This window comes from Lytechinus pictus, chromosome 2 (assembly GCF_037042905.1).
Source record: "Lytechinus pictus isolate F3 Inbred chromosome 2, Lp3.0, whole genome shotgun sequence".
Taxonomy (NCBI): domain Eukaryota; kingdom Metazoa; phylum Echinodermata; class Echinoidea; order Temnopleuroida; family Toxopneustidae; genus Lytechinus; species Lytechinus pictus.
Genome location: NC_087246.1, coordinates 3,179,307 through 3,196,706, shown reverse-complemented (window position 1 = coordinate 3,196,706; position 17,400 = coordinate 3,179,307). Strand labels below are relative to the sequence as shown.

At 36.2% G+C, this 17,400-nt stretch overlaps 1 protein-coding gene across 1 annotated transcript in view; it reads left to right on the top strand.

The window, feature by feature from the left end:
- The first annotated feature begins 7,502 nt into the window (after positions 1 to 7,502).
- LOC129255001 (serine/threonine-protein kinase 36-like) overlaps positions 7,503 to 17,400 on the top strand; it is a 30,939-nt gene continuing 21,041 nt past the window's right edge. The window contains exons 1-9 of the mRNA XM_064107399.1: positions 7,503 to 7,684; positions 9,330 to 9,532; positions 10,663 to 10,803; positions 11,311 to 11,388; positions 12,013 to 12,192; positions 12,763 to 12,921; positions 13,564 to 13,605; positions 15,703 to 15,796; positions 17,011 to 17,159. Of these exons, the coding sequence (XP_063963469.1) occupies positions 9,449 to 9,532; positions 10,663 to 10,803; positions 11,311 to 11,388; positions 12,013 to 12,192; positions 12,763 to 12,921; positions 13,564 to 13,605; positions 15,703 to 15,796; positions 17,011 to 17,159 (927 nt within the window). The 5' untranslated portion in view covers positions 7,503 to 7,684; positions 9,330 to 9,448. The remainder of the gene's footprint in view (positions 7,685 to 9,329; positions 9,533 to 10,662; positions 10,804 to 11,310; positions 11,389 to 12,012; positions 12,193 to 12,762; positions 12,922 to 13,563; positions 13,606 to 15,702; positions 15,797 to 17,010; positions 17,160 to 17,400) is intronic.

Genomic DNA, 17,400 nt, shown 5'->3' with positions numbered 1-17,400 from the left:
AAAACCGAATCACATTGGAACAGCCCCGTGTGTCCGACAGTTTATCATTTTTTTCCGACAGTCTGAAATCCACTTGTTTCCCCTTTCTCTTAAACTCTTTCTTCTTTTTCCCCTTCCCCCTTTTTCTCTTTCCTTTTTCCTCTTTTCTTTTTTCTTTACCTTTTTTCGCTTCCCCCCTTTTTTTTTGCTTGTGACTCGTCAGGGGGGGGGCAGTCTACTCCCTGCCCCCCTTAGGTACGCTAGTGGCCCCCTGAAAGCATAGAATTTAAGCACTTTAGGGGTTTCAACTTCTCATCAGAGTAGGCCCTCATAAAATCATGTGAGCGGGAGCTGACGTTTCTTTACCAGGGGCGGATCCAGCCTTCGCTAATGGGGGGGGGGGGCCGGGGTGGAAAATATTTTCATGTATATGTTTCCCGATCGGATATTCTAAGCACTATTTGTAACCGCGAACATGATGGGTATACGTATATCTAAACGCGAGCTGAAAATTTTTGATATTCTGACCTCAACTTTGGAAAGTCAGTAGGCCCTAAGCACTTTTGATATTCAGAAAGGGGATGGGTATCTATCACAACATATTTTATGTGAGCGGAAAGCGCTGGCTGAAAAATTTTGAATTTCCGACCCAGAATGGACACTCTAAGCACTTTTTGTAACCATGCATTAACATGATGGGTATATTTATAAAATAATTCATGCGAGTGCGAAGCGCGAGCTGAAATTTTTTCATATTCTGACCTAAAATTTGGACTTTCTTATCACTTTTGGTAATAATGAATGGAATACGAATGCGAGCGCCAAACTCATGTGAATCATTGTTTTGGCACCCCCGGTCAAACATCAAATTGGCGCCCCAAAGGTATGAATTCAGTTGACTATATTGTGATTTTGAACCTTGTTTTCAAAAAAGATTGTGAACGCACAAAAAAAGGAATACAATGGAGGAAATTAAAATAATAATAACCACGCGCGGAAGCTAAAGCGTTTTATTTTTTGCCATGAAAAGGGTCCCGAGAAAAGGGTATTCTCAAACATATATTGAATACTTCCCTTGGAAATATCAGATTTGATTACAAACAATTTAGCGACAGTGCATATCTTTAACTTGCAAATAACAGAGGAGAAGAAGTGTATATGCCGGGAGGAAGATATTCCTCCCCACGCAGATCAACGAAACTCTGAAATTTCAAAGGGCGGACGTTTCATCAAATGCAGATATCTCCGATACCCCATCGAATCTAATTCAATTAATTTTCTAAGATTATTGAACTTCATTACAAGGAAAATAGTGCGCAAAAAGTTGAAACTTCTGTGATTTATTGAAATTATATAAAAAAGGACGCCTAATTGCTATTGAAATTATATAAAAAAGGACGCCTAATTGCTTTGGCTTATCCTGAAGCGCTTCATTTTGAATTATAAATAAACTGTGTTATCACAATTTCAAACTGAGGGCGCAAAACAGGACAGGAGATGAATGTGCAGGGAAATGACATGAAGATTAATAGAATTTGATAAAAAAAATTGTACTTTTTTATTTAATACGACACGAATTTTATACCTTCCTCTTTTTAAATTAGGAACCTGTTTGCCCCCAAAATTATGGTTGTTTAGTAATGAGCTAAAAAGCGGGAGAAGTTGACTTTATGGAGGTGACGGCAGAAATTGATATAAAGATTTTACCCGCCCGGAGCCGACCCGACCAGAAGTTGCGCGATCAATTAAAAAAAAAGATAACTTCATATACTTTGGCTTAACCTTACTCTAATTCCATGCCCTAATGTATACATTTGAACTTTAACTGGCAAGAAACACATATAGCTGAGGTGAAAAAACAGGGTTAGAGAAAGGGTGGGGAAAACAATGGAGATCTTCAATATTGTCATTTAACCGCGCGCAGCGCGGAAGCAAAATTCATATATAAATTTAGAGCAAGAGTGAAGGAGTAAATTCTCTTTTAAGAAAAAAAAAGAATAAAAAGAAAAAAAAAACACAAAGCTACCTTTCTTTCCTTTTCTCCCTTCCCTTTTCCTTTTCTCCTCTCTTTTTTCCCTTCTTTTTTTTTCTTTTTGGGGACGTTTTTTTTTTTGGGGGGGGCGACCGCCCCCACCGCCCCCCCTGGCTACGCGCCTGATTCGGCGCCCCCTAGGTCGAACATCGATTCAGCGCCCTTAGGTAGAATATCGATTCGGCTCCCCTAAGTAAAACATCAATTCGCTCCCCCAATATGTCAAACATCAATTCGGCGCCCCTATATAGGTCGAACTTCAATTCGGCGCCCCTATAGTCGAACATAAATTCGGCGCCCCCTATGTCGAACATCGATTTAGCGCCCTCCCCCCCCCCCGATTTCGAAAAACAATTCGGGCGCCCCCCCCTTCCCTCTTTTTTTTTTTTCTCTCTTTCTTTTCCCCTTTTCTCTTTCTCTTCGTCTTTCCCTCCTTCTTTCTTTTTGGCGCCCCCTTTTCGCCTACCTGGGGGGCTTGGGCCCCGAAAACACCGCCAGAAAACGCGCATGGGGGGCACATTGTAGCAAATGAGGACAATTTTGTAAAAAGTCGCCATAAGAGAGCCAAAAATAAAAATGGCCGTTTGAAATGAAATTCTTATTGTGATAGATTTTTACAGCAAGTAACATGTCATTGTTTGATATGCATTTCATTTCGTTACCGGCTTTATTTTCTTTTATTTCCCCTTGGCTGTGGACCACCCCCCCCCCCCCGCTGGATCGCCAGTGATTCAACGTAAAACTTACCGAGAAAGCTTAATGCAGGAAGGGTACATACAGGACCCTTCCTGCATATATAGCCCTTAAAAGTTTACAGATGAAGAGGCCCCACTGCACGAGGTCTTGGACAGATCGGGCCCCGACCCGGAGGGGCCACTTCCATTGACGAGTGGATACCATGCGCGACCACGGGATCTTGAAAAGCACCCTAAACACGTATTTTCCATATTCTGAAAATGCACCCCTTAACAAGTATTGGCGTGTGAAACCCTACCCTTAACAAGTATTGGAAACAAATACTATTGGCAAGTATTCCCAGAATTGAGCCCCTAAACAAGTACAGCGATGTATTGTCCATATTCTGAAAATGCACCCCTTAACAAGTATTGGAAACAAAACGATACTCTTGGCAAGTATTCCCTGAAATGAACCCCTAAACAAGTACAGCGATATTTTATTGTTATGTCACGGGTCCGTCGGTCGTCGGTTTTACCTTTACACACGTTATTTTGGTTTAGTACGGCCCTTGGTACGGCCCGGTACGGCCCCACCTTCCACACCTCGCGCAAATCGGACTCTAAACACGTAGTGTTGGGGCAAAAAGGACATCCTTTATAAAACATTTTGATTTTGTTTTACCATCCCAGCATATTTGACCCTAAACACGTATATTTTCCGAGCGAAATAGATACCCTTTTTTCAATGTTTTTGTGTTTTTGACACCCTTATCATGTTCCGTACGTAACGTGCCCTATCTTGAAAAAGACATCCTTTTTACGTGTTTTTTGGTCACGCATTGTATCCACTGGGCCCCGGTAGCTTTGGAGACCTAGCAATTAAGCTCATGATTGACTTTGTACATATAGTGTTATATGCCATCCGTCTTTCTTCCCGTTCTTTATCTTAAATCCTCGGCAGTCCGGTCGTGTAATCTTGCCCCTTTTCTTCATTTTCCAATTTAGCTTTTGGCTCATTATATTTTACATTCATTTCCCACTTTTGTTTGATTTTTTGTCATCTTTCAATTTATTTCCCTTTCTTATATGCTAATGTATGATTATTTCAGGGTGATTTTGTTCTTTCTCACATGTTCTTCTTTCCTTCATTTTCCCATTTTCCTTCCGTTTTCCCTTTTATGTTTTTTCTTGGTCTTCTTTTCACGTTTTCCATTTCCAATTCCTTTCCCCCTTTCCTCTTTTTCTTCCTTTTCTTTCCCTTTCCCTTTTTTCTCCCTGTTCTCTTTATCCGTTTTTTTTCCTCGGTGAAATCCGCCGCCAGGGGGGATGGGGCAGCTTGATCTCTGCCCGGCCCCCCGCCTGTTACGCGTTTGTCTTTTGTCTTTTCGATTTGTATCCATAAGGGATATATTTTAAGCACTTTTTAACATTATCAACAGAATCAGATGTGTATCTAACGTAACAAAATCATGCGCTAGCAGAAATATTTTATATTCTGATCCGAAAAGGTGCATTAGGCCAGTATTTCAAGTACTTTTCGTGGGAATTCATGAAGATGATACATGCTCATTGCTCAATAGTAGAAATGCATAATCTCAAAAATGTTCATATTCGATCAGCACTATCTTGTAACAATGAACAGGACGCCTATCTTGCTACAAAAAAAATCAACAAATGAATAATAAAAAATAAAAAAATAAAAAAAAAGCGTGTGTATAAACAGAGTGTGTATAACATTTATATATGCTCCTCGGTCCCGGTCCTCGGTAGTACAACATGCAGGGAGCAACCGCGTAGCCAGGATTTCATTTTGGAGGGGTAAATGCACGCGAAGCGTGCCAACACTTACAGAGTGCGCGAAGCGCTCACTAGGGGATGGGTGCAGGGAGGGGGAGTTCGCGCGGGAAGCTATTGGTGTTTCATAAATTAAAATGAAAATAGGAGCCGTCTCTCTTGTCTCTAGTACCTATATCAGCTCCAATTCAGTTGACTATATTGTGATTTTGAACCTTGTTTTCGGAAGTGATTGTGAACGCACAAAAAAGGAATACAATGGAGGAAATTAAAGTAATAATAACCCCGCGCGAAGCGCGGAAGCTAAAGCGTTTTATCATTTTTTTCAAAGAAAAGGGTTCCGAGAAAAGGGTATTCTCTAAGATATATTGAATACTTCCCTTGGAAAGATCAGATTTGATTACAAACAATTAGCGACAGTGCATATCTTTAATTCGCAAAACAGAGGAGAAGTGTATATGCCGGGAGGAAGATATTCCTCCCCGCGCAGAGCAATGAAACTCTGAAATTTTAAAGGGCGGACGTTTCATCAAATGCAGATATCTCTAATACCACATCGGCTCTAATTCAATTGATTATCTAAGATTATTGAACTTCATTACAAGGAAAATAGTGCGCAAAAAGTTGAAACTTCTGTGATTTATTGAAATTATATAAAAATGGATGCCTAATTTCTTTGACTTATCCTGAAGCGCTTCATTTTGAATGATAAAGAAACTTAATTGTCATTCAAAATTTCAATCTGAGGGCGCAAAACAGGAGATGAATGTGCAGGGAAATGACATGAAGTTTAATAGAATTTGATAAAAAAAATATTGTACTTTTTTATTTAATACGACACAAATTTTATACCTTCCTCTTTTTAAATTAGGAACCTGTTTGCCCCAAAATTATGGTTGTTTAGTAATGAGATGAAAAGCGGGAGAATTTGCCTATATGGAGGTGACGGCAGAAATTGATATAAAGATTTTACCCGCCCGGAGCCGACCCGACCAGAAGTTGCGCGATAAATTAAAAAAAAAGATATTTCGGCCTAACCTTACTCTAATTCCATGACCTAATGTATACATTTAAACTTTAACTGGCAAGAAACACATATAGCTGAGGTGGAAAAACAGAGTTAGAGAAAGGGTGGGGGAAACAATGGAGAACTGCAATATTGTCATTTAACCGCGCGCAGCGTGGAAGCAAAATTATAAATTTAGAGCAAGAGTGAAGGAGTTTCTCTTTTGAGAAAAAAATAAAATAAAAAGAAAAAACCCCACAAAGCTACCCTTTTCCCTTTCTTCCCTTCGCTTTTCCTTTTCTCCTCTCTTTTTCTCTTCTTTTTTTTCGTTTTGGGGACGTTTTTTTTTTTTTGGGGGGGGGGCGACCGCCCCCACCGCCCCCTGGCTACGCGCCTGGCCAGGGAGTTGGGACTTCCTATATAACTCCCTGCTCGATTAAACCATGTGAGTAGCCTCAAAATGGCTCAATGATAATATATTGCGACAGATTAGCTCCATGCATGGTAAAATGATGGTATATGTTAGTGAATGTCGTCGTCGTCGTCATCATCATCATCGTCGTCGTCATCATCATCATCATCATCATCATCATCATCATCATCATTATTATATCCCTGTGTACTAGAGATATTCTGGGTCTGGGGAGCTTTTGGCATCCAAAAAAATGCTCTATGTTCAATTGTCATTAATTACTTTTCTTGGTCATTTCTCACCATAGAGATATAACTCTATGTTTCTCAATTTATTAGACCACTTTCTAACATTGGTGTAATGCTTTGGTCAAAAATAGGGGGCTAGATATGGCGTATCGCGTAAAATTTATAAGAAGTTGCGAGTGAGCGAGAAAAATTGTTGACATTTTTATTACAAAAATCCAAGTTTGTGATAAATTTAATTTGACATAATATTAAAAAATAATATCATATTTCCACCTTCTCTCTTTTCTTTTCTCTTTTTCTTCTTGGTTGCAATGTGCTTCCCAAAGTCTTTTAACATTATGTTATATATATATTATGCTTAAAATACATGATTATAAAGCCATTTATTCATTAACATTGGAAAATCCTGATTTAGATTTGGTTATATTCATTGCATTATGGAGTATTTATAAATTGATTTTGGACAGAAATTCACTTAGTTTCGATCGAAGAAAGTACAGTCTTGTTCAGGGGCGGATCCAGGATTTTCCAAAGGGGGGGGGGCACATTTTTTCGGAGGAAAAATTTGACAAGCAAAAAAAAAAGAAAAGGTTTTTAACCAAAAATTTTGCATATTTCGTGCCCGAAAAAGAATTGGGACAAGCAAACAAAAAAAATGGCATTTTTTTGCTTCTCAAAAAAGGGGAGGGAGGCACAGACCGGTTGTGCCCCCCTGGTTCCGCAAGTGGTCTTGTTTGAAAAAAGGATGAAAATTAAATAATATGAGACAAAGAGAAGATAACAAATTACCGAACTGTTCGTTATATTTCATTATAGTCATTGTCACTGAAGTTCATGATTGTAATAATAATTCCTGTCTGTGTCACGCTTTGACTTTTGTAAATAAATTAAATCCTCGATTGAGGGGAAAAATAAAGTCATATGGCCTAAGTCGACTGTTTAATCAAGCAAAATTAATGTAGGCCCAATTGTAGGGCTTTAAAAAAGAAACTTCATGGGGCCCCCTGAGCCCCCCTCACAATCACGGTCCATAAAGAGAACGACTTCTCATGTTTTTATTTTCTTGTCAAATATTTGAAGATCCTTGCCAAATGGAAAACATCTAGTTACTCTCTAAACATAACTGTTAGCCCATTCTTTCTGTTGCAGTCGCCCGTTTGAGTCGAGACCAAATTTTGTGAACACGGACACCCCCCCAAAAAAATCAATTAAGGCTTGTATGTCTACGTTGTCTTCAATATTATAGTGGTAGCTAGGGGGGTGGTAGCCCCCATATAGTGTCTTTGGCCACATCTACCCCCTCCCTTCCCGGGCCCCTCTTCGGCCCCGTCAATTTCTCATAATTTCTTTGCCCATAATTAAAACAATCACGAGACCTGTATGGTGCGGCTGCGAGACGCTCGGCGGCCGAGCTCGAATTTGTACGGTAAATTGTAGTTGGCATGGATATTTCAAAGCGTCCTACGAGATGTGACCGTGCTCTAACACAATCCGCGGGTATTTTTCTGTATTGAAATCGGTCAAATCGTGTACCTGGTAAGAAAAAAAACCCACTGTTTATCCTTGAGATTCACACCAAGTTTATGACCTGTTTTAATTTTAAAAAATCATTCATTTTTGTTGGTTGACATGCATTGTGTGGGTAGATTGATTTGTACCTTGTCCCATCTATTGTGATTCGTGTGAGTGATTGTTGTGAAAACTCGTTCTGAGACTAGTTCGTTCGAGTTGCGTTGCAAATTGGAACTTGGAATTCTTAGATATCATCATGTAACGTGTATACTCATTAGTTTACCATTGAAGATAATTGGCAGTCTTAAGCTGACACTTTTGCCAAAAATAAAACTTAATTCTTACCCAAGTCTTTAAGTTTTAGTCTACAAGTACAAGTACAACGCACAAATCCTTGTCAGGCTTGTGCATAAGTTAGAGTTAGACTGAAAAATCTGCTTCTTTCACAGGCAGTTTAAAAAATTTTGAGACCCTTATTTTTTTAGTCCTCCTGCTACACCGATGGAAATCTCAGCTCCCATTAGACTCGAAGTGCTGATGTTTCGCACGTTGATTAACTAAGTCACGTGTCTATGGAGAAAAGAGTGACCTACCGCACCCTCTTCGACTTTTTAAGTTTAAGTTTAATTCCCTCTTTTTGCAGAGAACACAAAGCATGTGAATGAAATTAACATGTCATTGTAAGAAAGCAATCAGCGTACCAGTTTCTTGAAATATGTGATTTAAGATCCAAACATTATATTCCAAAGAGCCGGCATCGGGTTCCAATGATCGGTCATCGTTATGTTTCTCTTGCTTTACAGCAGCTTGAGCATACAAATGCGCCAGCCAATCATGTTTGTGTTACCATTTTTAGTTTATCATAAACTGAAAATGGTAACACGAATGTGATTGGCTGGCACATTCAGGCACTCTGGCATAGGGGACATTGGGATCTCAATCAGGTTGGAAAAGAGCTGCCAGAATAGTCAGACTTTCAAGCACCATTGTACAAAATCTACAGATATTCAGAATTTTTACCTTAGATATAGATTGTGATATCTATATCTCAGTCAAACACAATAACTAATTTCACTAAAAAATGTCCATAATTAAAAATAAAATCACTAGACAGCTCACCCCGTAACAAGCCTTGTCACCGTCATTGTGTTTCCGCGGGTGCTTCCACCAAGCCGTATATGTGCTATTGTCATGAATTATTATTGAGGTGAATCATGTTACATATTGACCTCATTAGTTACAAAAGTATGACCTCATAGGTTGAAAATTGATAATCCTAAAGCCATAAGCCAAAAATCTTATCAAAAATTGAGAGAAATATATGATTTTCTTTGAAAAAACCTCAGTCAGTCATTTTCATACAGAACAAAAAAAAAAAAAACTGGTGCCCCATGTCTGTGCACCCATTCACTTTACACATGATTTTTAGGGTATCACATGAAATTCACTATTTTCCACCATTGTGAATAATGAATATTTCTATGTGTTGCATGTGTAAAGTTTGTGATAGTCGCCTATCTTCTTTTACTAGAATCGTGCAGATACGCATATATGATGTATGTGCAAACAAGGGGCATTGCGCGACTTAGGGGACCTTATGCTAACGCTTCATCATGACCTATGTTACATTGGAATTAAAATGTTAAATTATGGTGTCTTGCTTTTTCAGATATTCTTTGATGTCCAAATACTATCTTTCTGGATCAGTAAAGCTTGTACATATGTTTCCATTTAACCAACCTCTGATACTTATGATGTCAAGAAGTGACTAGTTGCAGACGACTTGTCATGGATAATTATCATGTATTGGAGCTAATAGGAGAGGGATCTTTTGGGAAAGTTTACAGGGGAAGGCGGAAATACACAGGAAAGGTATAGTACTCTCATTACATGTAAATGCCCTATTTCACAAACTTTTTAGCTATGCTTTGTTTGTTTTAGATAGTTGTTTAAAAGTTGTTTCTTGATTGGTCATTAGCAAAATTTGTCATAGATAATTATGTTTTTTATCACTTACACCAATGCAAGGTTTGTATGCAGACACACCTTGTACACTGTATAATTTATTGTGTAGATATGACATTAAGGGTTACATGTAGTTATTATTGAGTGGTGAATTCAAGATAAATTTGTTTTTAATCAAGAGGGATAAATATGAAAGTGATTGGAGTATGTAATGAATGAAGCAGAGAGGAATGAATAGGGATGACTCAAATAAACTAAGATCATAGAATTCTTCTAAAGGCAGTTTATGCATGATTTTGTCCAAGATACAAATTCACCTATCCAGCTACTGTTGTAATCTATAGGTCTGAGAGTAATTGCCTGAGCTCAACATACTATAGCCCAACACATACTACACAATCTGTTGCTATCAGATTTATTCAATACTAGAAAATCTTGATGATAAAGTTGTTAATAGTGGTTCGAATACAAAAATAAAAATTCCAGTCTATTTAAGCCTCCCTGGAGGAATAAGAGCAAACTTATTCCAAATTATAATGAAGTTATTATTGGCTGTGACTTGAAGCTGATTTGGATTTTAATTTGACCAAAATTCTGATTTTAGTATTCCTGGCATAATGTTGGACTTCAAATAAAATGATTTTATTTCTTAGAATTTTCAGATTTGATGCAAGATATGATTTGTTAAAAATTGTGTTGCTTCCAATTAAGTAGTGTGCAGCTGGCTTAAGAAGTCATTCATACATGTATATCAATATACATTAAAAATTCATATCTCAATCGTATATGTACCATAAAGATTTCATCCCAATGCGTTGTTACACAATGTACAGTGATCTTGATTATTTGTTGTTATAATGACTTCTATTACGGAAAGACAAGGTACATTACATGTAGGCCTAACTCTCATTCAATCAGAATTTTTTTTTCTACTTTCAACAATGTTAATTATTCCATTTATAACCTACTAATTTTTATACCAATATACACATACATGTACTGCATTTTATTTTATTTTCTCTCGCACATTGTTGTAGATTGTTGCTTTGAAGTTTATCCCCAAACATGGTCGGAGTGATAAAGAACTGGACAGTCTGCGCAAGGAGATTGAAATCATGAGGGGGATGCACCATCCAAACATCATTGAGATGTTAGATACATTTGAGACTGATAAAGAGGTGAAAAATAAAAATATATAACTAGTTCAACTTCAAATAAACATTTATTTTTGTCTATTTAACAATGTGCTTTCAAATTTGTTGTTAGTGTTCGATGCATGCTTAATATTGCCGCCTCTAGCTCTGAAATCTAAGGTGAGTTTACAAAAATGATCCATATCACATTATTGTTACCTAGTGAGATTCATCCTCAGATCAACTTCATCTTTGGATTTGGTGCCTTTACAATGCAAATCGGCCTAACACTCACGCCAGAATGTCAACACTGAACTATAATTTACCTACTTTGTACAGAATATAGTGAACCAAAGAATAGGCATATATCTAAAACAATTTCCTGAAAAAAAAAGAATTGAATAGGCCTACTCTATAATAAAGAAAGTTGTATGTATTCAATTTCCATTTCATTTTCATTCATTTTCATATTCAGCAGTTTAGTATTTTCTTTAAAGTAATCCTGTTGATAATGCAGAAAAAGTTAATGTTTACTGTCTCTATAATCCTCAGGTGGTAGCAGTAACAGATTATGCTGAAGGAGAATTGTTTCAGATCTTAGAGGATGATGGCACTCTACCTGAACAACAGGTAATAATCTATGAGAGAGAGAAAATGAAATGAGAGAAAGGACAAACAAAACAGGGAGGAGTGTTTGGGAATGCTTTATATTAACTTGGAGGATACAATATGTAATGCATCCCTCTATTACACGTCATAATTTTGCTTGCACACATACCTTTGATTGCTTCATACATTCATTGTTTCCAACCCTCGCCTGCTTGGAGTCCAATTTGGATATTGATATATGGAAGCTGTATATTGGGGTTTGGCACTGTGTTAGGGAATTTCAAATTTTGGTTACATACAATGTTGACGAATGATGGAAAGAAGAGGAAAAAGGAGCTACCAGTTTTAGTAAATGTAATAACGGAGGGGGAAAAGAAGTTATTCTATTTATAATCAGCAATAAACAAGAACATGAGCCTAGACATAGACACACAAATAAAAATGGCACACTACATTTTTTCTCCTGAAGAAATTCTTGATGAAAAATTCATGCTATCCTCCCAATCTTGGTGAGTTATCATACCTGCAGATATAGCAATCCATTGACTATAATCTGCTTTATAGACCTTGGGATACTTTTGATTTGACTTTTTTAAATTCATCCGACATGACCTATTGTACTTTTCCTCTCAATACATCTTACAGGTGAGAGAGATTGCCTGTCAGCTTCTGTCTGCTCTGTACTACCTACATGCCCATCGCATCCTTCACAGAGACATGAAACCACAGAACATTCTTCTGGGTAAAGGGGGCGTGGTCAAGCTTTGTGACTTTGGATTTGCCCGGGCCATGAGTATTAACACACTTGTCCTGACTTCAATCAAGGTCAGTGAATTGCTGGAGTTGGATTATTGTTATGATACAATGATCATTGGATAAAAATGTGTACATCTAGACTCTGTGTCTTAATGCAATGAGCATACTTTATTTTATTAGTGCTCATTGGTGCAATAAGATTGATAAAGAGTGATAATTTGTTTTCTAGTTTATGATAAATGATCTTCTATGATATCAAGTACGATAAGCAGCATATCCAAGTACATCTAAAGTTATCAACAGAAGCATTCACACCCCAAATGAAGATCTATTTGTTCCTCTCTCATTAATGATTTAATAATATGTTATATTCAGGAGAATTTTCTATTTCTATTCTGTTGTTTTTGTGGAGATTGCACTTTCTTAAAGTGCCATGAGCACCAAAAAGTGGACATGTGTACCATATAAGTAGCTACTATTATAATTCTAATTTTCAATAATAAAGAAAGGAAATCAGAATGCCAAGAAATATCCAAAAAGCATTTGTCATTATGTTCCTTAAAAATTGATTAATAACATAGTGGAGAAGTTTTATTTGTTGAAATTGAATTATTTGTTGCAAACATTCTGTCACAACAGGGTACGCCTTTATACATGGCACCTGAGCTAGTAGAGGAGAAACCTTACGATCACACGGCTGATTTATGGTCCCTTGGATGTATTCTCTATGAGCTGTATGTGGGAACACCCCCTTTCTACACCAATAGCATTTTCCAGCTTGTTAGTCTTATCATTAAGGTATGGTTTAAAGACTCTTTGCAATGTGTGATGAAACCAATTTTGCTGTTGACTTTGCTATGGAGCTATATGATGTTGTTCCTAGTACTTCTGCACTTCTTATCCATTGAAAAAAAAAAATTTGTTTAAATTTAGGAGTTGTGTTTGATTCCAGCTCTTGTTTGTCTATGGACACTAGTTTAATGGAAAGTGGGGATGAAGGGCGCATAAATAAAGGAAACCTTATCTTCAAGCATTCTGCTTCCAAGGTTTCCTCCACATTCACATTTTATGTACTTCATACATGTAGTGTATTAATTTGAGATTATTTGTTAATTTTTTTTTGTATTGATTGTATATTAGTAAAAGGCTGTACACAGATTTGTGGAAATAAACCTAAATGAATGAATGAAAATTAAATTAATGACTTAACACAAAGGATTTTAGTATCAAAAGCCAAAAAGTATGGCAAATTTCTGGGAATTGCAAATTTGCATTTAATAACTATAGTACATTTTCATTTAATCAATTTGATTCTCCGAAATTTATTTAGAAAAAAATTGCAAAATTTTCACTGACCTCTCATTTTATATTTTCAGTTTTATGACTTTTCTTTTCCAAAGCAACTAAATAATGTAATCATGTAATTATTTTTTATCACAGGATCCTGTCAAATGGCCTAAAAACATGAATCCTGAATTCAAGGTAAGATCTGTTCCGCTTACTTTAAAAGCTAATATATAACGAGAAGAGTGTTTTCACTTTACCTTTTTTTTAACCTAATGAGTAGGGGAGACCGGGGTTAGTTGGAACATTTTTGAAAAAAATGGCTGTAAAATCCAAATAAATTTTATTCGAGAAACAATCAATATATCAGCTTGAAGCATATATCTAAGGGCTTCAAATGTACCCCATAAAATTTTTAACTCTTAAATGGTTACTGAAAAAATCCACCTTGAACAAGACCATAGCAAACGTTCCAACTTACCCCATATACGGGGTAAGTTGGAACATGGTATGGGGTAAGTTGGAACACTGCATGGTCAATTAAGAATTATACTAAAACTACTTAAAACTGTAATATTACATGGTTTTAGCCTATTTGCTTTATTTTATTCAAGTAAAAATATTAAAGTGTGGATTCGTTGAACTTTATGTTTTCTATTATACAGCCACTCACACAAGCAGACTGAGTAGTAGAATTCCGCATATTTGGGTGCGTTTGATTTTACATGCATAGTGTACTATCAGCAATTTCATGTACTTCTGCATCAAATTTATAAGACAAAAATTAATTGTTTATATTTTTTAATTAATTAGTTATGCAAATAAGCATGTGAAATTTGCCCTAATTTTTTTGTATGTTTTTGCCTTTAACTGTATTTATTAAGCTAGTAGAATGCTAATTTTTGGTGAGAGTATAAATTTTCCCATTTTATAACAAATATCCACCAAAAATTGCAAAAAATATATAATTTCTTATGTATTTTTTTTTGTTGTATTTTTTTGCCTTTGTTTTTCGATGAACTTTGTCGGGACTTTTTTGCAAATTGCGATCATAAATAGCATAAAATAAATCTATTTGAACCAACTTAAGTAAAAAATAATCATACATTTATGACTTTTGGTTGAAAAACACAATTTGCATTGACCTTGTACATGGAATCACATTTTTGAACAATTTTGGGTCCGAACATGCACGTACAAAATGTTGCATATTTTCGAAACCGTGCACACAGGCATCGCAAATTTGGTCTCAAATGATGCGCAAGACTTGAAAGTAAAAAGTCAGCGGGCAGTGTACTAAAAAAAATTTGCGCAATGGCATAGTGACAAAATTTCTTGAGGAGGGGGCTCAAATTGACCCCCCTCCCATTTTGATAAGGGTTAATATTGCATTAGGGGCCTACAATAGGCCTTAAATGCACACTCAGACCTAACTGATAAACAAAACAAGCATGGTATACAATATATGTTCAGAAGAGTGTGAAATACTTTATATATTTTTTTCTCATATCCAATGTTTTTATTCATAATTATGTTTGGGGTAAGTTGGAACATGTTCCAACTAGCCCCTTCAATTTTGTTCCAACTAACCCTGAAGGCCCGTTTGACGTTTAAAACCTTACAGCACAAAAAAGGGACTTCACCATGGCATATTAATAACCTCATTTTGTAGCTTGGTACAAGTGTCTATTATACCCCCAAACTGGCCAACTTGATCTATAAACTTCTCTGAGATAATCAAACATTTCTGAAAGAGAAAAAAATTACTCAGAAGGTCAAAAAACAAAAATTCCTTTCTAACTTCACCAGGCTTGTTGCACATGTGTTGTCTGTAATATGGTGGATGGCTGTTGATAATGACAATAAATTGCGGGCAGTATTGGAGAAATTTATTTTAAGACGTTAAAGAAAATTACAATGTTTCAACTTACCCCATGTTCCAACTAACCCCGGTCTCCCCTACATTCATGAGCTGTTATTTTTTGTAATTTGGTTGTATTTTCATGTGCAGTAATTTAGGTGATATTGGACATGTGAAATGATATCTCCTTGAAAAATCAAAGCTGTATCTCTGGTATTGTAAAAATCGGAAATCTGAGCAGTGTTGTGCTCTTGAATAAGATGTGACATAATTTTGAGTATTAGGTAAAGAATGAATTTTCAAAGATTACAAATCAATTTGATTTATTTAATGTCTCTTAAGAAATGAAGATATGAAGCAATTTTTTTTTCATTGTAAGCTAAGAATAATCTTGTCAATTAATTTAAATGCTATTTCATTTTCTGCACTATTAGGATTTCCTGCAGGGTTTATTGACAAAGAGTTCCAAGCATCGTCTGACATGGCCAAGCCTTCTATATCATCCATTTGTCAATGGAGGGGTCAAAGGTCAGAGACTTGAATTAGTATATTTAATCTTATTTAATTGTTATCAATGTTGTAAGGGCAATTCTGAAAAACAATCACCTTGCTTTAGATCCTACTTATTTCTAAGCTTCAAAGTGTCCTAAATGCATGTGCAAGACTTGTCTGTTGTTTGCCAAAGTTCAGTTTAACTACACCTCTCCTCCAAGAGCTCCACTGATTACCAGTATGTCATAGAATCTCCTTCAAAATCTTGTTAATTGTATATTTTCACTTCATTCAGTTCTGAAAGTATTGTACAATAGATAGAAAAGTAAATAGTTTCAAGACAGAACTTTCCAGGGCTCCAATAAATAATAATCATTAATTGGTCAAGCTCCACATTACATAACAGTATTATACTTAAACCAATCACAGAGTCAGAGCCTGCACAGTTCCACAGATTAATTATTTTTCTAAATACCCTTTAACAAAACACAATTCAGTCACACTTGGTGATAGTTCATTTGTCCTTGCTGCCCCTAAATTGTGGAATAGCCTGTCAATTGACATAAGAAGCTTTCCATCACCAAATTTCGTTAAATCAATTCTCTGACAATTTGGTTACCATGACTATATACCAAGTTATATATTGGCCTGCCTCTGAATTCACCCAACTGTAACAGCATTACAAGTAGAACATATTTGAAGTGAACTTTGCACTTTCATATCATTTATTTTCCACTAAAAACATAAAGTAAAACAAATACATACAAAATTCACAAATAAAAATCAGAAGGGCCCCAAGAAAAGCATAGCTTTCCAGGATGGGGCGCTGTAAACTAATTGACAAATTGTAACTAAAAGTTTAACTGAAAACTAAAAGTTTTAACTGAAAGTGGTCTCGTGAGAGAACAGGCAAATTTTCTTAGTTTTCGATCGTATTAAAGGGAGGGAAGGTGGAAAACAAATCCACATACTTTTGTTGCTGAATATCCTTCTTGCATCTAATAGCTTATCACAAAACACCTACTGTCCTTGCTTTGCAGGTCATGTTACACTTATTGAAACATACCTTATTAGGCAGTCCTCTTAATTCAATTTTGTGTTCAAGTTTGGTTTTCATTTATTCCTTTATTTTTCTAATCTTTGTTGTGCTCTTAGAAACATGTATGTACGTTATAAATGCAATAAAATATTATATAATATTCTTCTTATTCTTATTATAACTTACATGAATTTTCTCTTGATATTGACAGTATCTGATTCCTTGACCGAGAATCCTTTCACTCAGGCACCTTCTGCTGAGGAGATGGCTCGTAAGGAGAAGGCAGTTCAAGAGAAGTCTACTAACGTAGCACCTGGTACCACCATTATGAGGAAACTCAAACAGAGGGAACAGGTCCCTGTAAGTAATCTCTTATTATTCATGATTTAGACTGCTTCTTTGAATATGATCAACCTTTAAAATGATTAAACAACATTAAGTTGACTTTGATTAAAGCACATAATGAGAGATGATAATGATGAAAGTTTGACAGAAGAAAGATATCTTAAAATTCAGTAAGTAACGCAATGAGAGAGGTAGCAGGTTTAAGGCTACGTCTTTGATTTTGACCAACCAGCTAATTTTATGATCAGCTGTGCTC